Consider the following 22,310-nt stretch of genomic DNA (forward strand, 5'->3'; position numbering starts at 1 on the left):
GACAGAGGCACTTCCTGTTTCAGCTCTCCCATCACCCTCTCTTCTCAAAGAAATCACCTCTTTTGCTAAAAGGAAGCTCATATTAACACTCTCAAGTTCAACCCAAGGATAACCACCTACTCTTGTAACTATAATAAATCAGTCCTTAAAGTAGATCTGATATAGGTGAAGACAAGATAAACTTTAACAGCATAGAAAAACAAGTGTTCTGAGTGAGTCACCTCACTCACTGTCCATCACCTGAGACTATCCCCATACTCCCTTTAATGCTTCATTTCAACCTCAAAAGCATCAGTTTGCTTGTTTTTGTAATTCCCTATTTGCACCTGGGAAGCTGAGGAGGGGTGAGGAAGATGAGCGAGGGGCTATGCCAGGCGCTCATGCTGGTGGGATTGAACAATGGGGTAGCCACTTTGGAAAAGGGTTTAGAAGTTCCCCAAAAAATTAAACACAGAAATACCATGTGACCCAGCAAAGGGCACGGGGCTTCCCTTTTGGAGTGAGGAAAACATTCTAAAATCAAATCCTGATGACAAATATGCAACTCTCTGCATATACTAAAACCTCGGTATTGGACACGTCTAAGGGTGAATTTTATGGTCTGTGAATTATGTCTCAATAAAGCTGTAATGTAAAACAAAGAAGAAAATGCAAGGGGGATGAGTATTTTGCTTTCAAGATAAAATTTTCTCTAAGTCATATAAAATTGGTGATTTGTTGTTTGCTACTTCTTTGCTCCTCAAATGCTTTATTACCAGCAGTTTGCCTTCACAGCTGTGTGGCAGCTGAGAGACAGTGTTATCTCCCATTCCTTTTTTCCAGAATAATTCTTTTTTTCTTTTTTAATTTTTTCTAATTCTTCTTTTTTTAAAAAAAGATTTTATTTTATTTATTTTATTTTATTTTTTTATTCATGAGAGACACACACAGAGAGAGAGAGAGAGAGAGAGAGGCAGAGACACAGGCAGAGGGAGAAGCAGGCTCCATGCAGGGAGCCCGATGCGGGCGAGACTCGATCCCGGGTCTCCAGGATCAGGCCCTGGGCAGAAGGCAGCACTAAAACGCTGAGCCACTCAGGTTGCCCCCAGAATAATTCTTCTTAAAAATTTATTTATTTATGTAAATAATCTCTACACCCCACATGGAGCTTGAACTCACGACCCTGAGATCAAGAGCTGTGTGCTCTTCTGAATAATTCTTGGTGGTAGAATTTATCTATCTTTAATTGAGATTTCTTTTCTACCAGAAGTGCAAATAACAACAATATTGGTTTCTGAAGTATTTGTACCCACAGCTTTGTCCTGACATTTCTACAAAATCATGTAAGACATGTTTGTTTATATAATTCATCTGCACATTTCTTAGAACACTTTTCCAACAGTCAAGTATGTTGAGGTATAATTTATATTCAGTCAAATTCACCCTTGAAAGGTTTCCAATTCTATGAATTTTGGTGAAAGTTTATAGTCCTATAACCACTACCACACTTGAGATATAGACTGTTTCCATCACCCTATAGTGTTCCCTCACATCCCTGTGGACTCAACCTCCTCTTCCCACATCCAGGCCCTGTGACCCTCTGATCTGATTTCTGCCCTTCGGGCACTCTTCAATTCCTATTTTGTGTTCTCGTGATTTCTCCTGAGATAAATCTATCAGGCAGGATCCTACTTTGTACCCAAAGTGGTAGTTGGCACCTAGAAGTTGCACAGTAAATAGATGCTGAGTAAATTAATGAATCACTTGTGTTTTCGATTCAGCCAAATCAAATCAGAGACTCTGCTCTCCGAGTTAGAGGATGTGCCATTTGAAAAGGGGCTATTAACGTTGGGGAATGCTTTCTCCGAAACTTCCTAATTTATAGAGTCTTTTTTAGAAAAAGGGGTCAGAGTGATTTCCAACTTCAGAGATTTTGCTGAGCATTCGAACATTTCGTCTGACTTGGGGCGTACAACATTTTGGCTTAACCAGCACCTGGACCTCTACCCTCTCAGCCTGGATAAACAGACGGAGATAGAATCTGGGATCAGATGCAGCTGCTGCTTACAACTCCTCCGCTGCTCCCGGCTCTGATGGCTCCATCTCCGAACGGTATGGCCCAGGGTCTCCTCTAGAGCTTCTCTAAACAAGTTCTATGGGATTCTAGACCCATTTTGTGGACAACTGCAGGGGTAGAATCTTCCATTTGCTTGAGTGGGACCTTCCTCATCATGCAGGGTGTGGCCCTGAGAAAACCCACCTGCAGCTGGCTCATCAGTCAGGCTTAGATCCTTTCGTCCTTCCAGATGTGATTCCTCTTCTATCTTGATATGAATCAGAAAATTGACATCCTCAGAGCAATTACAAGAGGCAGCCAACAAGACTCCCCCCCTGGTCAGACTAGTTACAGGAAATGGCCTCCTCCTTGAAGAGACCTGCCCTTCCTTGAAAGGTGTGGGTGCTTTCTCCAGACTGGCCTAGGAGCCCCAAGCAGGTGGGTTCCTGTGCACTTTCTGTGGCGTGCCCTTTGCCCCATAGCGCCGGCACCACAAACCCCCCCCCCACATTTTCCCTCTTGGGGAGGTTGCACCTTGGCTCCAAGATGAAGTCTTAATGCTGGCATCAAATTGCATCCGAGCGAGGCCTCATTCCCATCTTCCTCTCTGCCCTCCCACCTTGCTGTGTGGCTTCCCTAGGCCACGGGCATATGTAAGCCTGCATCTGGGCCCAACCCCGCAGGTGTGAACTCCCTGATACAGGGTGGGGTTTTGTCAGATGTCGCTGAAGAAACCAAATGCCAAAAAGGTGTTAATTTTGGCGTGAACTGTGTAGTTCATAACCCTGTGGACGGATAAATCATTACTCAAAGGACAGAATGGGGGGCGAGGGCAGAAGAGGGAGGGAGGGAGGGAGGGAGGGAGGGTGCCGCACGTGGGGAGGCTCCAGAAAAAGACAAAAAGGACAAAGAAAGAGGAAGAGGGCGGGTCACCGCAGAGGAAGGCAGGGATGCTTCGTGCAGACCTTCCGAGGCCTCGTGTCAGACTTCGGCTTCACCACCTGCCCAGTCCGAGCTCCAGGTCACCCCGCGGGGCGCGCGCACACGCGCGAAGTCACGAGGAAAGTTAAGGGGTGCGCGGCCAGCTGGGAAGGTGGGGCGGCGCCGGGCAGCCGAGCCCGCAGGGCCCCGCGGGGGAGGGCGAGGGCGGGGGCGGGGGGCGGGGGGCGGGCCCGGCGTACGCGGCGGCGGCTGGGCTCGGGCTCCGCTCGGCCGGGGCTCCGCGGGGCGGCTCGGCCCGGCTCGGCTCGGCGCGGGATGGACGCGGACGCGCAGGGCTGCGTGGCCTCCTGGTGGGCCATGGTGGTGCGGAACCTGCGGTGAGTGCTCGGCGCCCCCACCCCGGGGATGGGGATGGGGATGGGGATGGGCGGGGCGCCCCGGGCCCCAGGCGGTGGCCTGGCCGGACCCTGGGGCTCGGGCTGGGGCCGGGGAGGCCCCCAAAGCTCTGCGAGCCCGGCCCTCTTTGGACCGCGTTATCCTTAGCCTCCAAGCCTCCCCCTGCCAGCCGGCCTCTGCCTCTCTCCCTCTCCCTCTCTCTCTCCCCCTCCCTCTCTCTCTCTCTCTCCCCCTCCCTCTCTCCCCCCTCCCTCTCTCCCTCTCTCTCTCCCTCTCTCCCTCTCTCTCTCTCTCTCTCTCTCCCTCTCTCCCTCTCTCTCTCTCTCCTCTCTCTCTCTCTCCCTTCTCTCTCCCCCTCCCTCTCTCCCTCCCTCTCTCCTTCTCTCTCCCCCTCCCTCTCTCCCCCTCCCTCTCTCCCTCTCTCTCCCCTCCCTCTCTCCCCCCCTCCCTCTCTCTCCCCCTCTCTCCCTCTCTCTCCCCCTCCCTCTCTCCCCCCCTCACCTCTCTCCTCTCTCTCCCCCTCTCTCTCCCCGTTCCTCTCTCTCTCTCTCTCCTCCCTCTCTCCCCCTTCCTCTCTCCCTCTCTCTCCCCCTCCTCTCTCCTTCTCTCTCCCCCTCTCTCTCTCTCCCTCTCTCTCTCTCCTCTCTCCTCTCTCCCTCTCTCTCCCCTCCCTCTCTCCCCCCCTCCCTCTCTCTCCCCCTCTCTCCATCTCCTCTCCCCCTCCCTCTCTCCCCTCTCTCTCTCTCCCTCTCTCCCTCTCTCTCCTCCCTCTCCCCTCTCTCTCCCCCTCCCTCTCTCTCCCCTCCCTCTCTCTCCCCCTCTCTCCTCTCCCTCCCTCTCCCCTCTCCCCTCTCTCCCCCCTCCCTCTCTCCCTCTCTCTCTCCCTCCCTCTCTCTCTCTCTCCCTCTCTCTCTCTCCCTCTCTCCCTCTCTCTCCCCTCCCCTCTCTCCCTCCCTCTCCCCCCTCCCTCTCTCCTTCTCTCTCCCCCTCCCTCTCTCCCCCCCCCTCCCTCTCTCTCCCCCTCCCTCTCTCCCCCACCTCCCTCTCTCTCTCTCCCTCTCTCTCTCCCCCCTCCCTCTCTCCCTCTCTCTCTCTCGCTCCTCCCCTCCCCCCTACTTCTTTCTCTTCCCCCCTCCCTCTCCTTCTCCCTCCCTCCCTCCCTCTCTCTCTCTCTCTCTCTCCCCCTCTCCCTCTCTCTCTCAGGTTTGATCTTTCAGGAGCTTACATCCCTTGGGGGCTTCTGAAATAGAGATTTCCAGAAAGATGGCTCATGTTGCTATGCCAATCTCTTATCTGCCTTGACCATGTGACTAAAATTCAGGAGGGATTTTAAGAAGACCAATGATACGATAGTGACAATACTAACCTATCTTGTCCTCCTAAATGGCATCCTCTTAGGTCAAAGGCCTGTGGAGGTTGAAGAGGATCCTAAGGCCAGCCAGCTCCCCCAGAGTAAACTCTCTTGGATGTATTTAAAGAACATCTCTCCATAATGCTAAAAATGCACAGTGCATTGAAACCATACCTTTGCCAAGTTCCACATCCTTTGACTTTGAAATGTCTGTATCAGAGGGTTTTAAAACTTTCTTCCTCCTTTTTTTTTTTTTTTTTTTTTTGAAATAGACTTCATACCCAACACTGGGCTTGAACTCACGATGCCGAGATCAAGACTTGAGCTGAAATCAAGAGTCAGATACCTAACCGACTGAGCCACTCAGGCACCCCTCTTCCTCCTTTTTTATTTTATTTTATTTTTCTTCCTCCTATTTTAAATCCTTGGCTTAAACAGTAATGTTAAACTACCCGAATTGACCAGCAATGTATTGCCAGTCTCTTTTGCATTGAAGGCAGGTATTGGTTAAAGACCAAGGACCCAGAAGATTCAGGTATCTTGTTTTGTTGGAGTGGGAAGGTATTGGCACTTTTGTTTGTCTTTCTTCTTTATACTCCTATGTTTTGTTTCTTGTTGATTACAAAATATCCAAGAGTCACAGCCAGACACAGGAGGCTTCACTTTGGAAGGTCTGAATGATGAAGACAAAGACAGAGCTCTCTTCTATTCCTTCTGTAGCTCAGGGCAGAGAGCAGACAGTAGCTTTCCCCTGGCCTGGCAGTGTAGACCCACACCCCCCTTCGGTGTTGGATCTGAACACAAGTCAGAATATCCTGATCAGCAGCACTTTTTAGCTACACACTCATGGGCCTTACCTCCTTGATACGGTTATTCTGGGAAAGCTGGCATTTTCTGCCTTTATCTTTTGTGCTCTCTCTAGAGTTGGTGGCTGATTATTTAACATTTATCTGGCAGAGAATCAAAGCTGCAGTCCATGCTTTTAGAGAACAACCCACTTTGTCGATAATGGAATGGGACATGGGGAGTTGGGGGCCTCTCTTTCTTGCCTTACTAATTGACAAAAAATAAGTCTCAAGAGATGCTTCCTGAAAGAATAAAATACAAGCACGTTTCTTCAACCTGAACAGAGAATTACTGCTCTAATTTAAGAAGTTAAATGCTGAGGCAGAAGCACAGACCCAGATCCAGCATCCTGAATCCTTTTGTTTCTTGGAACCAAGTCAGCTTAGGTCGTGAACCACGGAGGGCTGGCTGTGCCTCTGGAACTGCTAGTAACACGGGATCTATTGTGATGTGTTGTGTGACTCAAGGAGAACAATTAATTGAAAGATGTTTCCAGTGATTATTTTCTAATGCCTTGGGGATCTATTTATTTGTTTTGCAAAAATTTCATCAGCTCTAGTTGCTACTTAAGATAGATGAGCCCAGGAGAGCAAATCTTCACTTGCCACTGATTTTCTTCGAACTACCAAAAACAGAAAATGTGCTCGGGAAAGAAGCTGGGGGAAGCTGATGGGCTATTTTCCTCTTTGCTGCTTCCCATTCACCCCTAGTCTTTACATTTCTGGATGGTGTTAAAGACACCCCCATGAGTGGCCTGATAAGCTAATTCATTCTTTCCACAGTACAGGGCATCGCCTACCTTTTGGGGACTAGTTTAGGTCTGGGCATAAAGCCCTGCTCTTGTGGAGCTCACAATTAATTTTCAACTGTAATTCAAAAAAGAGAGTGACGCACTTCCCCTCTCCACCAAAGCTACCAGTAAGCATTGCTTCCTTCTCCCTTTTCTTCCACTTTTCAGTCCTGTGCTAGACAGGGTGCAGTATAAGAGAAGCACTGCATGCCACGTGGTTCTTTTCGGTGGGAAGACAAGACTAATGGTGGGAAAACCACCAGAGGGCAATTAAAGGTCAAACCAAGGCCCGATTATAATGAGTTGGAAGGGCAAAAAGAGAGGAAAAGTCCCTGTGGGAAGATCTGGGTAGAGAGGCTTCAACAAAGAAGAAATCTTTGTTGGATGTGGTTGTGAAGGAAGGGGAGGATTTGGTTGGGAGGGAAGAAGGGAGGAGAAGGTACATGTTAAGTTAGGTGCCTGCTGATCAGTACATGTTGGCCAAATGAATGGGTACATAGGATGGATGTGTGGCTTGTCTCACTATTTGGAATAGCTGTCTTGCCAGATGGGGTTAGAGTTGGGCTTCCCATAGCTGGTGCTTCTGAGCATGAACGTGAATGATTTGCCCTGTAGCCACTCAGGTTCCAAGGTAAGAATGATCCAGTTAGGTTCCGTGGCCCCTGTGGAATGCTGTGCAGTTACAGCCACAGCTGATCAAAGGGCAGGCGAAAGAACACCAGAGCATCAAGGTGTCTGTTTGATGTGGTTGGCCGTTGGTAGGGATTGGGCTGAAATTGCATCCTCCACTCGAATAAGGTCTATTAGCCACTGGTGACTTTTGATCCCCTACTGATCTAGGAGAAGTCAAATTGACAAGCCCTAGTTAAAAGAAGCTGCTGTGCATTATTGATGCAACGAGGGATCTGGTCACTCTGTTCTCTTCCCGCAGTGCTTCCCACAGAAGTGCCTTGAGCTATTTGAGAGAAGGGTCCTATATGAATTATTCTTTAAAAACAGAAACATATTTCCCTCTACCGCCTCTGCTTCCCCAGCACCCTGCTACCTTCAAAAGATAACTTAGTGGGAGGTTAACAGGCGGGGTAGCGTGAGTTCAGAGTCAGGAGAAAAAAAGCCCATGCCAGCCAACTGGAAGGAAGCATAAGAATTCAGACTATGTTTAGTTCTGCCCATTTGGGCTTCATCTGGGGCTCAAAGTGGCTTCTCTAAGTTTTGATTTCTTATCTCTAAAATCAGAGCAACAGTGTCCTCTCCTTCCTAGCACCTTCATGGAGGCTATTTAAAAGTATTATGAAAAGATCGTTTGTATTATTTCCTTGCTAATTTTATGCGTAGGCAGTTACCTATGTCTGATGTACTTGGAGAGCTACCCCTCACCCTTTCCCCATGTCTCTTTTCCATTCCCAGCAGAATTGCTAGAGATTCATTATCTTCTTCTCCCTTCATGCCTTTTTCAAACGTATAAGCACTCTGAGTTTTTAGTTATTAACACTTTTGGGAAGGTTTTTCTTAGAGGTCTCTCTTTGATGACTTTAGAGTCAGAAGCCTCCTGAGAATACAGAACAGGAAGGAAGAAGAACGTGGGAGGAAGAAGGGACCGTGAGGAAGGCCAAAGGTGCAGAAGGGGGGAAGGGTGATCCTGAAACAACTTTCTCTAAGGGCTGAATTTTGCCGAAGCCAGTCTTGTTCTCGGGGTTCATGTTTGCCTGCATGGATGGCAAGTTGCACTTACCAGGACCGTGACAGCTCACTGGAGATCTTCATAGAACTCTGGGGTCACACTGACCTGGGTACAGTGAATGACTCTGCCATTCATTGGCTCTCTGGCCTGGGGCAGGTTACTTAAACTTCTCCGTCTCCTCCTTTGCAAAGTACAGCCAGCTTCTAAAATGCTCTGATCTAGCAGAAATCAGGGCAGGGGAGACAGTTCATGCAAAATGCTCTCCAGTCCCACAAACTAATGATCTGATTATACCGAGCAGTCTTCACGCTGACAGTTCAAAACAAGGGAAGGGATTTATTTAATGGAGGACGTGGACAAAAACTGGAAGCAGGAAGTGGTGACACTGACTTCCTGTGTTCCTCATTTCTCAAAGGTAGGAGATGTTCAACTCTCAGAGATGTGGCATAGAGACAGAAGTGGCATCAGTGACCCCTCACGGACAAGTCATAACTTGTCTTCCGATGGCTCCTGGTCTGGGTGGTTTGTGTCCCAGGGAATAAATAGTAGAATAAACGAGATGTGCATGGCCTGCTGCGTCCCATTCCCTGACCAGGCCCTAGCCCTGATGTAGCGACAACCTCCTGGTACGACCTTGTTCCCAACCCTGCTCCCCACAGTCTCTCTTACCAGAAATGTTGCATTAGAAGTGGACTTTTTTCTTTCATTGGCTCATTTCTTGCTAAGACCCAGCCAGAGGAGTGGGGATCTGATGGTTTTTCACTCACTGCTTTTGACAAATAATAGTACATACAGCACTAAATTGTGATGTGATTAAAATCTGTGGCAACTGTTAAATAGTCTGAATCCCGGCAGCCTGGGTGGCTCAGCAGTTTACCACTTGCCTTTGGCCCAGGGCATGATCCCGGAGACCCGGGATCGAGTCCCGCCTCGGGGTCCCTGCATGGAGCCTGCTTCTCCCTCTGCCTGTGTCTCTGCCTCTCTCTCTCTCTGGATCTCTCATGAATAAATAAATAAAACCTTTAAAAAAATAGTCTGCATCCTGTTTCCTGATGACTTTGGGGTCCAGCCTGGTCTTGTGTGGGTATGCACTGAGGGACAGGCCTGACTCCTGTTCTGTCCTACCTGGGCTTGACATACCCGGGCTTTCCTCTCCTGTTTCCCCCTTAGTGTGCAATCCTGATCTGTCCTAATCGCATACAATTCTATAAAGGGTGTTGCTTAAGTGCCAAGTTACCTTTAATTCCCAGTGTTAGTCTCTGAAATTTTATTTGGATGCTAAGAGAAAGAACAAATGACAAAACTTGGACTGATTTGCCTTGTTTCACTCTATCTTGCAGATCTTTTCCACATTCCTGTTCAACGCTTGGAAGAAAAATTGCCTCTCTGTATCACAGCTTTACCAGTAAACCATTAAAAGAACACATTTTTCCACCTCTGATGAACATGCTAATATTTTTTAATTTTTGTAAGTACATATCTTTCATGAATCTGCCCATAAATATTTTCCCAAAGAAAGAACTCACTGCCCTTAAAGTTGCCTAAGTGACAATAAAAAAGGCATGTCAGCTATAAAATTGTGGCTAGACTTCAGTGGTCTGAAACCTATTTAACAGTGGCTTTGGGGGCTCGTTCAAATCCCTGTGGACTGTGAGGGATGAATAGACCAACGTGACCTTGTGGGTGGGGTTTCACTGCTTGGTGTATTCTCTACTCTTTTGCTTTTTCTTTTTAGCTATATCCCTTGAAAGAGAGAAAATGAGGATTTGGGGGTGGGGAGAAGCTGATGTGAGGATTCTGTTTTCCCACATTTTTTCTACTGAGGGCTGTTAGTGTATCACACAGTCCTAGCACACAGGTAATGCTTTCACCTGCTTGTCCCCAGGGGTTTGTTGATTCTGGATATTTCATGGTTTATGGCTAATGACTAGGTTTTATTTAGTGGAAAAAGTAACACTTGACATAGGTAGCAGAATAGTCATTACTTTCTTCTGTACCCTCTTACCTTTCTAGGGGAATGGTCTCCTTTGTTTTTGGTGTGAGACAAGGATAAGGACTGAATAAAACTCTATGATTGTCTGTCACACTGGTGCTATTTTAAAATCGAGCTTTAGGGGGTTTTGTTGTTTTGTTTTTGTTTTGGCAACTTCCCTGTGGCCTAATCCTAGTTTATAAAATAAAATACTTTGCTAGGAATTTAGTGTAGTAGCTTGGAACTTAGAAACCATGGTAACCATGAGACTGCTTTTTTTTTTTTTAAGATTTTATTTATTTATTTGGAGTTGGAGTTTTTTTTTTTTTTTAATTTATTTATTTGAGAGAAACAGAGAGAAGGAAAGAGCATAAGCAGGGGCAACTACAGAGGGGGTGGGAGAAGCAGGTTCCCTGCCAAGTAGGAAGCCTGATATGGGGCTTGATCCCAAGACCCTGGAGATAATGGGATCATGACCTGAGCCGAAGGCAGATGCTTAGCCAACTGAGCCACCCAGGTGCCTTTACTTTTTTTGATTGTGAATAAAAAACATGGAGTTTGATTCTGGGAGTTGATAATGAATCTACTTTCTAGTCAAAGCACCATTCCTCGTGGATTTAAAGAAACCAGAGTTAAAGATTCCTCACACCGTGAACTTCTATATCAGAGTTGAACCTGGGGTGATTCTGGGAATCTGGTGAGTGCACTGATGGATACTGGGTTGCTTGATCCACATAGTTTTCATATTATAAGGGCAAGGGTGAGCAGTGCTGTGTTAGCTGCCTGTGGAGAGGTTGGGGTTTCTTGGAGTCACCTGGAAGCTGTTTCATATACCTTCCCTTTGTAATAATATTTGACTTGCTTGAAATTGCTTTTCAGTAATTTTACCTTGGAGTGTGAAGTCTTTTGGGTGTGGCCCTGTGCTTTGGGTCTTTTACCAGGCCTGACAGAGCTGGCCCTGCCCCACTCTTCTGCACACCTGGCACACCAAGCCACACACTCAGAGGATATGCTCTGTCTGAAACACTTCTATGTCTCTGCTCCCTCCTTTCTTTTTCTTTTTTTTTGAAATAATTTCTTCTTTTTTTAAAGATTTTATTTATTTATTCATGAGAGACACAGAGAGAGAGGGGCAGAGACAGAGGCAGAGGGAGAAGCAGGCGCCATGCAGGGAGCCCGACGTGGGACTTGATCCTGGGACTCCAAGATCACGCCCTGGGCCAAAGGCAGGCGCTAAACTGCTTGGCTACCCAGGGATCCCCTGCTCCCTCCTTTCTCCTTACTAACTGCCTTCTTATATTTTGGGCCTCAGTTTATTTTTTATTTTTATTTTTAAGAAGATTTTATTTATTTATTAGAGAGAGAGGGAGAGACAGCACAAGCACAAGGAGCAGGAGACAGAGGAAGAGGGAGAAGCAGGCTTTCTACTGTGCAGGGAGCCCAACATGGGGGCTTGATCCTAGGACCCTAGGATCATGACCTAAGCCAAAGGCAGAGCTTAGCCAACTGGGCCACCCAGGTGCCCCTGGGTCTCAGTTTGAATGGTAATTTGGTGATTTTCAGTGAAGCCCTTCCTCATCTCCCATTTTATATACAGCTAATGTCAATAATGTCAAGATTTTTTTTTTTTGCTGCCAATTTTCCAGTGTCCTGTGTTATATTTCCTCTCTCTGACTTTATTTTTTTTTAAGATTTTATTTATTTATTCATGAGAGACACAGAGAGAGAGAGAGAGGCAGAGACACAGGCAGAAGGAGAAGCAAGCTCCATGCAGGGAGCCCAGTGTGGGACTTGATCCCGGGTCTCCAGGATCACACCCTGGGCTGCAGGTGGCGCTAAACCGCTGTGCCACCGGGGCTGCCCTCTCTCTGACTTTAAACATGCAATCATATAATGTTTAGGAACCAATATGAGTTCACATAACTTCTTCCTAATCCGCACAGTATATAGTTCATTTAATAGTGTTGGAATTTTTTTTAAGTTGGAGTTTTTTAAATTTTATTTTATTTATTTATTCATGAGAGAGAGAGAGAGAGAGAGAGAGAGAGGCAGAGAAATAGTGTTGGAATTTGAAAATCTTTTTATTCTTTGCTCTTGCTTTGGCTTATCTAATTGGCAGTGGTGCCAGTCCTCTCAGTACAGAGGCCTGGGAGTTTGATGTCAGACTTCTGCCCCTAAACGGTTGAGAATACTGAAGATTTTTTATTATGTGGCCAGTTCTCCAAGTCCTCTTGTGACATGTCATATGGCAGTGTTTGTATCTTTAGAGTTCACTCAGTGTTTTAACAAGATGGCGGAACTAGAGCATGGGCATGTGTTTAAAACCACAAAGTCCCTGGTTTCTTGAGCAGAATAGCTTCATTTTATATTAAAGTTCTTTTCATATCTAAACTGGTCTCCCTTTAAATTCTTCCAACTTGTTTCTTCAGTCAAACCAATAACAGGTGGCACATACTAATTGTCTTTGACTTGTTTCCACCCAATGGATTGCATTTCAACAGACTGTACCTAAGAACTGCAGTCTTAGAAGATTAGTAGATGTAGGAGTCAGAAGAACCAAAGCAGTAAATGGTTAAAATGGGTTGTTTCTGCACATGAGGGAGGTGGAGTAGAGAAGTAGTCATTGTCACTGTAAGAGGTTTGTGATATTATATTTTAATTTTTACTCTGTGCACCTATTAGATAGAAATTTATATTTGTAAACATGTAATGTATATTTATACATACATAAACCTATAAATCTATATCTTTCATTGACATAAGGGGGGTTTCAGACTTTGGCAAGGAAAGCGAGTTCTCTCTGTACATGTTTGTTAAAATATTTTCTCGCTCTTTAGGCACACAGTTCCCAGCTGCCGGGGGAAAGATGCTAAGGGGAAGGACTGTGGCTGGTATGAAGCAGCCCTTCATGATGGCAATCCAATTATTGTTTATCTTCATGGCAGCGCGGAACACAGGTCAGTGCCTTTGCTTGGATTTTTTTTTTTTTTTTTTTTTTAAAGAGAGAGGAAGTATTTCAGCCCTGTGTGGAAATGAAACGCAGAGCTCCATTTTCAACTCTGTAAGCTATGCCTCCATGTATTTTCTTCCTTTGTTGAAATTTGAAGGTGTGCTGGCAATAGGCTTCTTCAAAAAAAAAAACTATATATTCTGCATGCAGACTAATGTAGATCTTTAACTAAAAGGGGGACTAACTTCCAAAATTTGGATATTGATTTCAAAGAAGTCATATCTTTGGGATATTTATTCCCAAGGAGTGTCTGAAATGATGAACTGAGCCTGTGGATGACTGGAAAGGGAAGAGGCATGAGATAGGGGAAAAGGAAGAGCAATTTCCTTATTGATGGTCTTCTCACAGAACTACATGGAGATTCCTTGGTTTAGCATGAATCCTATTAATCAAATATATGGATTCTCTATGAGAGATCATCTGGAATTCTGACCATCGGTACTGGGGACCATCGGACTGGTTCTGGTCTAGAATACTGATGCCGCAGCCACTCTCTGTTCTTCCAACCTTGCTTTGTAACAAAGAATGCCTCCCTGAAGTCCTGCTCCCCTTTGATGTGCTGCCAGAGCCTCCAGTGGGCCTGTCATTATGGTGGGTGATGATTATCAGCTGTGACTGGATAGCTTGCGGTGGGGGAGGGGCGATGAGCCTCTGAGATGAGCCTCCGAGCTCTGTCTCTGGAGGGACATTGCAAACTAAGTGATGAGCTCGGGAATCTGCCCCTTGGCTCCCTTTCCTATGTCTCTTTTCTTCACTGTCTTTTTCTGTCTTGATGGCTTTCTCAAGACTTGCCTTGGCACTAGGCAAAGGTGCCCATTTTTGAGCGACATTTACAGAGACTTCCCATGAAATTCAACATTTTTCAACACTGTTGAACATTGTTCTGATTGTGCAAACTTGGGCATGGTGTACGATGTGTGTATGTATTTAAAGGATCATTTGGCTCACCCATTCATGTCTGTCCCTCTTTGTGAATCTGCTATTATCCCAGATTTACTGCTCTGGGGTTAGCCCCAGCTTCCTCCTGTCCTCTGCCAGAAGTCTCAGCTTGCTGTCTGTAGTACTGAGCCAAAAGGAGGCCAAATGGGAGGTAATAGGAACCTTGTTGAAAACAGTGGTTCTAGACTTGGGACCCAGAGAAACCTGGAGGTCCATGAACTTCTTCCCCAAAATTGTGCTGAAAATTTCAGGTATGGATATATTTTTCTGGAAATGAATCCATAGCTCCATGACCCACTACACTTTAAGACACTTGGCTCTAAATCAAAATTCAAATGGTTTTTAAAATAATCCTCTGTATTTTGAATCATCCTTGTCTCTCTTTTATTAGTGTGGTTAATAGAGGGTAGATGGTATGGTTATTTTGGGAAAAAGCATTTCTTATACCTCCAGAGCTGCAAGTCTCCTTCATTTCATCTTGTACTTAATGGCAGAGTGACCAGGGTACAGGCGGATTTCAGTTTAGTGAACATGACTGTATCATCCTTTGTTCTGAAAAGCCACTTTCTGGAACTGATTTTCCTTCAGCTTCTAAAAGTTTTCTTAGAGATAAGTTTTGCTGTGTAGCAGGGAAAGGAGATGGATTGTCAGTAATTCATTACATCTTCTGTTGAGAAGCACTAGCCATCTGGGCATCCAGTGCTCATGTAGAGGAACACAACAGCAGTGGGGAGCCATCCATCATTCACCCTGACACATCCAAGTGGGCTATGACACCAAAAACCCATTTTCCTTTCTCCTAGTTATTTATTTCTCTAACCTGAAAAAGAAAGGCATGAGATCTGATGCCAGAGGCATGATAGTGATTTTTATTGGATTTGTCATTGTAATTCCTAATTCTTGCTCTTTTTTTTTTTTTTTTTTTTTTTTAAACTTCCACTACAGGGCAGCTCCTCACAGACTTGAGCTAGTCAAGGTATGTCTGAAGGGGCTTCAAGGTACCAATTTTACATCTCTGCTTTTTCTCTTATGGGCTATAGCCATAGGTCTTCCTCAGCCCTCAGCACGGGCATCCACTGAGAGCTCCGGAAGGTGGGTTTGGTGTTTGGGACTCAAAGTCCCACACATGGATTTCTCTTCCTGCAGTGGCCACAGGGGATCAAAACAGAAGTGAACATCTCTGACTCCCAAAACACTTTCATGAATATATTGCCTTCATCACCGTATAAAGTTGAAGATCCCTTTTATCCGCTTTTTCTGAGGCCTGGGAGAAGGGTGGAGAGAGTATATTAAATGTGAAAATTGGGGATCCCTGGGTGGCTCAGTGGCTTAGCGCCTGCCTTTGGCCCAGGGTGTGATCCTGAAGTCCCGGGATCGAGTCCCATGTCGGGCTCCCTGCATGGAGCCTGCGTCTCCCTCTGCCTGTGTCTCTGCCTCGCTCTCTCTCTGTGTCTCTCATGAATAGATAAATAAAATCTTAAAAAAATTAAAAAAAAAATCTTAAAAAAAAAGTGAAACGTACTCCTGTGAGAAACAACCTTTTTTCTGTAGTAGAGGATAAATACATAGAAGGTATGCTTTTAAAAGTCATTCATTCAGGCTCTGGCTTCAGCCCACAGGAAGTTTTGCAAGTGGGATGGCGGCAACACTGCTCTTCTCACCAGCCTGTTCCCCAACTGTAGCTTGTTGGGGTGGCCCCTGCATTTCCAAGTGTGAGGGAGACATGGCCATAGCTGACTCACAGCGGGTAGGGCAGCTGTCTGTTTATCTTCTCCCATATCCCGATTGGGTAATCTTTCCCTCAGGTGACCAGGCTTGTCCAATTTTTGACCAAAGGACCTGCTATCTCTTCCCACTCACCAGCTCCCACCTGAGAGCCGGTTCTTAGTGTAACAGCGTTAGTGGGGCCTGGCATCCCAGGCCCAGTATGGCCAGCACCTCCTTCATGCCCCTTCCCTTATTCAGAGAAGGAAGCTCCTCTCCTGTCTACTCCTCCCTTTCTTCACTGGCTTCTCAGAGCTCTTGGGTGGTGGGCTGGATGCAGTTCTGCCTGGGATGATCATGTCTATTAATTTTTAGGTTTGCTTTCCACCCTGCACCTCACTTTCTGTACTTTGTACATGGAATGGTGGTGAAGGTGATGTCCATGAGAACATGTGTTTTTTCTTTCCTTTCCCACTCTCAGCAAAGCTGAATTATATATCCCTTGCGCGCACAGAAGGGAAGAGAGTTGTAGGTGTAGGTGTGAAAAGTGGCCAGGTCACCCTTGTGGTAACTGGGATGGGAGGGAGGGTGTGATAAGACTTCCTCCAGGCAGATTCTGGATTCCTTGTGCCATAGTCATCATCTCCTAGCCTGACCAGTCTTTGCTAGCCCTTGGTTCTCTTCTTTAGATGAGTGATTTCTTTCTTTCTTTCTTTTTTTTTTTTTTGGTGATTTCCTTTAAAAATCGAATCTTTACTATTAAGTTGCCCTTCTTCCTTTCTTCTTTCCTTCCTTCCTCCACTTTCTCTCTCTCATTCATTTCATTCATTCATCACATCAGTCATCCAATACAGCTGTTTTTGTTAATTCGGAATCTCACCTAATAGTCTTTATCTCTTTATATAAAGTTTTTAATGTTACTATGATTAGATCTGTATGTAATTTCATGTTGTTGCTCTTTACCTAATATCACATTATAAACATTCTTCCATGTTTTCCCTAGTTATTATAATTACCTAATTTAAAAGGTGGTCATTCTCCATTCTATTTGTAGACTATTGCTTATTAACTATTCCACTGTTGTTAGATTAAATTTTTTCCCCTTAAAAATCATTTAAATAGTGTTGCTAGAGAAAACTTTAAGCATTTAGTTTATTCTTTATTTATTTATTTATTTATTTTTTTTAGAGATAAATTCTTAGGAGTGAGTTCTGTTCTTGAGTTGTTTCATCAAGTGGCCATACTGTCTACAGTATCACAGACAATGCATGAACATTGCCACTTCCTGGGATGCTTACATGCTCTGTGTCTTGGATAACTATTTTGGAGGCTGTGTAGCTGAGATAGGCATTAAAAAGTCTCATTTCTTTCCTCATTATTGGGTGAAAATATATTTAAGGATTCCTAGTGAGACTCAGCCACCCACATCTGTGCTGTGGTAGGGGCGGCACAGTGTTCAGACATAAACAGACCCAGGAGTGAATCTTTGTTCTGCCTCTAGCCATTTGGGGGACCACAAGCAAGTTACTCAAACCCTCAAGACTCAATTTCTTTATCTATAAAATGGGGATATTACCTACCTTTAGGGACTGTTGTGAGGATTAAGTCAAGTTTTAAAAGCATATGCACAGCAAATTTTTGTTCCCTTTTCTCTCTCTTCTATCATTGTAATTCACTTCATTTAAAATTATGTTTTTATGTTCCTTTCTCATTTATCCACACGAGATGTGGCAGTGGTTTCATATAATTGAGTGATCTCTTTATTTTTGATTGATATTAACTCTTTATCTGTTCATATTTAATAGAAGTATCTTCCCATTATTTATCTTTAATACAACTCTGTGTAGACTTTCTGTTCTGAAGGGAATTCCTAAAATGGACATTTACTTTGTACCAAGATACTTCAATACTTTCATCTCATGTAATCGTCCAACAGTCCTGAAGGTAGTAGCTACCATTGCTCTTCATTTTTCAGAATACTGCTCACACATTCAGATGTTAAGTGGCTGGCTCAAGGTCACACTGAGGGTAGGGGGCGGAGCCAGGGCTTTGCCAGGCTGTCTGAGCCTGTTCTGCTGCCGCCTCCTTTCTTTCTCCTTGTGTCTGACCTTTTCATGTTCCAAGGCAAACAGCAGATTTCATCTATTCTCTGGCTAGGAAACCAACACAATGAGGATTATGGAAGTATTGAGGAGGTTAAACCACTTTTTCTAATTAAAATGATAATAGCTCCTTTGCCATCCAGGTGCTGAGTGATGGTGGCTTTCATGTCCTGTCTGTGGACTACAGAGGTATGTGTTAAGGATGGCATATAAAGATTTTTCAGTAAGCAGGAGAACTTTGGGTGGCCCTCATTTTGGAGGTAGTGAAACTCTGCTTGGCTTTCCTTGTTACTAGGGTTTGGGGACTCCACGGGTAAGCCCACAGAGGAGGGGCTGACTTCAGATGCCGTCTGTGTCTATGAGTGGACCAAAGCAAGAAGTGGTACCACGCCTGTGTGTCTCTGGGGCCACTCTCTTGGTACAGGGTAAGTGGGGTCTGATGATGGCTTTTGGTGGTGGTGGGAGTCCTTGGGGCTTTAGTGTCCTCAAAGGTAGCAGTGAGCAGAGGAGGAAACACTGAGCTAGGGGCCTGGGCTCTGGTTTCTTTCATATCCCACATGTGGCTAGAGACATCGCCATCGCAGTGTGCCTGTTTGTAATGCAAGGGAGGGTGTATCTCTGTGGTTGCCTATGACACTGAAGCCCATTCCAGAACTCTCCTTGAGAGTATTAAAGAGAAGGATTCTTAATTTAGGGCCAGGGGAATCCCTCGAAGTCCTATGCAAAGTTTTATGTCTGTGTTCCTACCAGAGGGTCCAGAGTTTTCATCAGATGCTCATAGGGGATGTTGCATTTTGTACTATTTACTTGACTGTAATGTCACTGCTTCACATATGTACTAATTTTCGTTGCCTTACAGAGTTGCAACCAATGCTGCAAAAGTACTAGAAGAGAAAGGTACTATAAAATGCCTACATGTATAATATCTTGGCTTGGGGTGGGGAAGTAAAGATAGCCTACTGACTATTGTGCACACTCTGAACACAGAGATACCTGAAGCACCCTGACCTTAGACAGCCTCTGATAGTGTAATAAACTTTCTTTTCTTCTATTTAATAGAAAACAATAGTTGCTTTTCAAAGCCATGAAATTAAAAATAAATACTCAGGAAGAGTTAAAATTCCCTTTGAAAAAGCCCTTATTGGGGGATCCCTGGGTGGCGCAGTGGTTTGGCGCCTGCCTTTGGCCCAGGGCGCGATCCTGGAGACCCAGGATCGAATCCCACATCGGGCTCCCGGTGCATGGAGCCTGCTTCTCCCTCTGCCTGTGTCTCTGCCTCTCTCTCTCTCTGTGTGTGACTATCATAAATAAATAAAAATTAAAAAAAAAAAAAAGAAAGAAAAAGCCCTTATTGGGACGCCTGGGTGGCTTAGCTGTTAAGTGTCTGGCTTCAGCCCAGGGCATGATCCTGGAGACACGGGATTGAGTCCCATGTTGGGCTCCCTGCATGGAGCCTGCTTCTCTCTCTGTCTGTGTCTCTGCCTCTCTCTCTCTCTGTGTGTGTGTGTGTCTCACGAATAAATAAATAAAATCTTTAAATAAAAAAAAAAAAAAGAAAAAGCCCTTATTGTGAAGTAAATGTTACTATGGAGTAATTTGGAGTACAGGAGAGGAAAAATTGCCTTATGAAGTAGCAAGCTGGACTTGCTTTCTGCAGCCTCTCTTCCATGACATTTATATCAGCGTTTCCCTGAGTGTTCTGAGAGCTGTCTCAGAATCCCTGGAGGTGCTTATCATAAACACAGGTTTCCTGGATCCTAGCTGTTTTCATGAATTAGAATTTAGAATTAGAATTTCGGTGAATACTACAAGGTGATTGTGATGTACATTAAAAGTTTGTCATCTCTAAAAAAAAAAAGTTTGTCATCTTTTGCATTATATCATAAACTTGTCAGTACTGGTCAGGTTGAGTTATGTGAACATTTTAAAGCAAGTCACCTGCTATACAGTGTTAATTAATTACGGAAATAAAGCAGGCATTATTTCCTGCTCCTCTAAGCTCTCATAACTCCCCATGCACACTTTCTGCACAGTGTTGATGATGCTGTATTATCTGACCAAAATTCCCACATAAATGAACACTTCGCTTCTTGGATAATACAGTGACCTTAGAATTAAGAACACTTTAAGTCCATTTACATCCCCAATGTATGAACTCTTGCTATCATATATTTTAATTTTCTCTGTATCACACACTCCATAAAAGACTATTATTCTTATATTATAAAATCAATATTTAGATTTACCCTTTCTTTGCTTTTTATTACTTCTAGCATTTCTGTGCTTCCATTTGGGATTTTTGTTCTGCCTATCTGTGGTAAAGAATTCCCTCAGTTTTAGCCTGAAAATATCTTTATTTTATCTTCTTTTTTTTTTTTTAAGAGATTTTATTTATTTATTCATGAGAGAGACACAGAGAGAGAGAGAGAGAGAGGCAGAGACACAAGCAGAGGGAGAAGCAGGCTCCATGCAGGGAGCCCGAGGTGGGACTAGATCCCGGGTCTCCAGGATCACACCCTGGGCTGAAGGCGGTGCTAAACTGCTGAGCCACCCGGGCTGCCTCTATCTTCCTTTTTTGAAGGATATTTTCTCTGGGCATAGAAATCTTGGTTGGCAGTTATTTTATTTCAACACTTTGAAAACAACATCCATTTTGTTCTGGCTTTCACTGTTCCATTGGGAAGTCAGCTTCCAATCTTCCTGCTGCTCTTTTGAAGATAATGCTTTTTCTTCTGGCTATTTTGAGGTTTTTTTTTTTTTTTTTTGGTCTCTTTCATCATTTTTACTGTGATTTTCCTAGGTGTGGTTTTCCTAGTACTTATCCTGCATGAAGTTCATAGTGCCATAATGACTGTGGCTTGATAGTCATCCATTTTGGAAAATTGGTCATTATATCTTTAAATCTTATGCCTACCTCATTTTTAATTTTCTCTCCCCCTGGGACTCTAATTATATGTATTTTTTTTAGATCTGTTCCTACATCCTGTGTGTCTCCAATGTTCTTTCCTGGGTTTTCCAGACATTTTTCTCTTTGTACTTTAAATATATTTTGAAAAAAATATATATTTTGATATATTACACAGTTCACTATGTAATATCAAATTTTATTAAATAGTACAATTTTAACAAATATTTTACTATATTAGTTATTATATTAAAGTGCATACATGATTAACACCAATATCTAGATCCTTTGTTGATCTATCTCTATTATCTGTTTTTTTTTGTATTTTTTGGCCTCTTTACTTTTTGTATGTCTAGTTATTTGTTATTAAACACTAGATACTGTTTATGGAAGTTGTAGAGATAATTTGAGGGGCTAGGGGTAATATTATCTTCTTCCAGACAAAAGTTACTTTTCTCCTGAATGACAGTTAAAATTGGGGGGATATCATCTTAATCCAATCAGAAACTGAGCTGATTTGAAGCTGGACTTCAGTTGTTTTTAGTTCACCATTACTCCCAGGGTATAGTCTTTTGAAGTCACAAAAAGCCTGAGAAATTTGTTAGAGTCCTCTTTCTTGTCAGATTCTGGACTCTAAATTTTGTTCTTTTAGTCCTGTAGGAATGCTGAAAGTTCTGTCTAGTTCTAAGCCTCTAAGAGAGGCCACCACTGTTGCTTTCAAAGTTTCATCTGCTCTGAAGGGAAAAGCAGCTCAAACTCTTGTGGATTTTTTCTTTTGATATTGACTCTCAAAATCTCACTGATTTTGTAGCCTTCAGATGCCTCCAAGCATATGTATGTATACACAAATATGCATATAGTAGTCCTTCCTTATCCATGGGGGATATGTTCCCAGACCTATAGTGGATGCCTGAAACCACAGATAATATTAAACGCTATGTATACTGTTTTTCCTATATGTATATAGCTATGATAAAGTTTAATTTATAAATTAGACATAGTAAGGGAATAATAACATACTGAAAATAGAACAATTATAAAAATATACTATAATAAAAGTGATGTGATTGCGGTCCCTTTCTTAAGATACTGTACTATACACACAGTTATTCTTGTGGTGATGTGAGATGATGAGGGAATGATGTAGGAATCATGATGTAGTGTTAGACTACTGCTGACCTTTTGGCAATATGACAGAAGCAGGATTATCTGCTTCTGGGCTGCTTTTGACTGAAGGTAACTGAAACTGCAGATAAAGGGCAACTCCTGTGTACATATATAAACACATATCCCCATCTGACACACATTTTCTAATTGTTCTTTGAGGTACAACTAGCCAAAACAACCCAGTCAGCCTCTGGTACAGTCTTAATAATGGGCTACAGGACACTCTCCCTTCCTATAGTACTTTGCCTATAGTACTTTGCCTTCTCAATTGTCCAAGTCATGAAAACTTGTGTTTTAGAAGGTAGTGATTTTAACTATCATGAATATAGAAATCTCCTAGGGTGGGGATACCTGCTAAAAATGCACATTCTCACTCTCCTCATCTCACTCTGACTGATTCAAGTCTAGTGTGGAGTCTAGGAATTTGCATTATTAACAAGCTTCACAAATAACTTTGGTGTAGGTAGTTC

General features: G+C 44.0%; 1 protein-coding gene across 1 annotated transcript in view; it reads left to right on the forward strand.

Annotated features, from left to right (window-relative positions):
• The first annotated feature begins 3,235 nt into the window (after window positions 1-3,235).
• Window positions 3,236-22,310, forward strand: part of ABHD12B (abhydrolase domain containing 12B) — a 30,330-nt gene continuing 11,255 nt past the window's right edge. Inside the window, exons 1-8 of the mRNA XM_025442345.3 lie at window positions 3,236-3,354; window positions 9,382-9,509; window positions 10,608-10,710; window positions 12,851-12,970; window positions 14,908-14,938; window positions 17,912-17,957; window positions 18,064-18,193; window positions 18,628-18,665. Of these exons, the coding sequence (XP_025298130.1) occupies window positions 3,293-3,354; window positions 9,382-9,509; window positions 10,608-10,710; window positions 12,851-12,970; window positions 14,908-14,938; window positions 17,912-17,957; window positions 18,064-18,193; window positions 18,628-18,665 (658 nt within the window). The 5' untranslated portion in view covers window positions 3,236-3,292. The remainder of the gene's footprint in view (window positions 3,355-9,381; window positions 9,510-10,607; window positions 10,711-12,850; window positions 12,971-14,907; window positions 14,939-17,911; window positions 17,958-18,063; window positions 18,194-18,627; window positions 18,666-22,310) is intronic.

Source organism: Canis lupus, chromosome 8, assembly GCF_003254725.2.
Source record: "Canis lupus dingo isolate Sandy chromosome 8, ASM325472v2, whole genome shotgun sequence".
Classification (NCBI taxonomy): domain Eukaryota; kingdom Metazoa; phylum Chordata; class Mammalia; order Carnivora; family Canidae; genus Canis; species Canis lupus.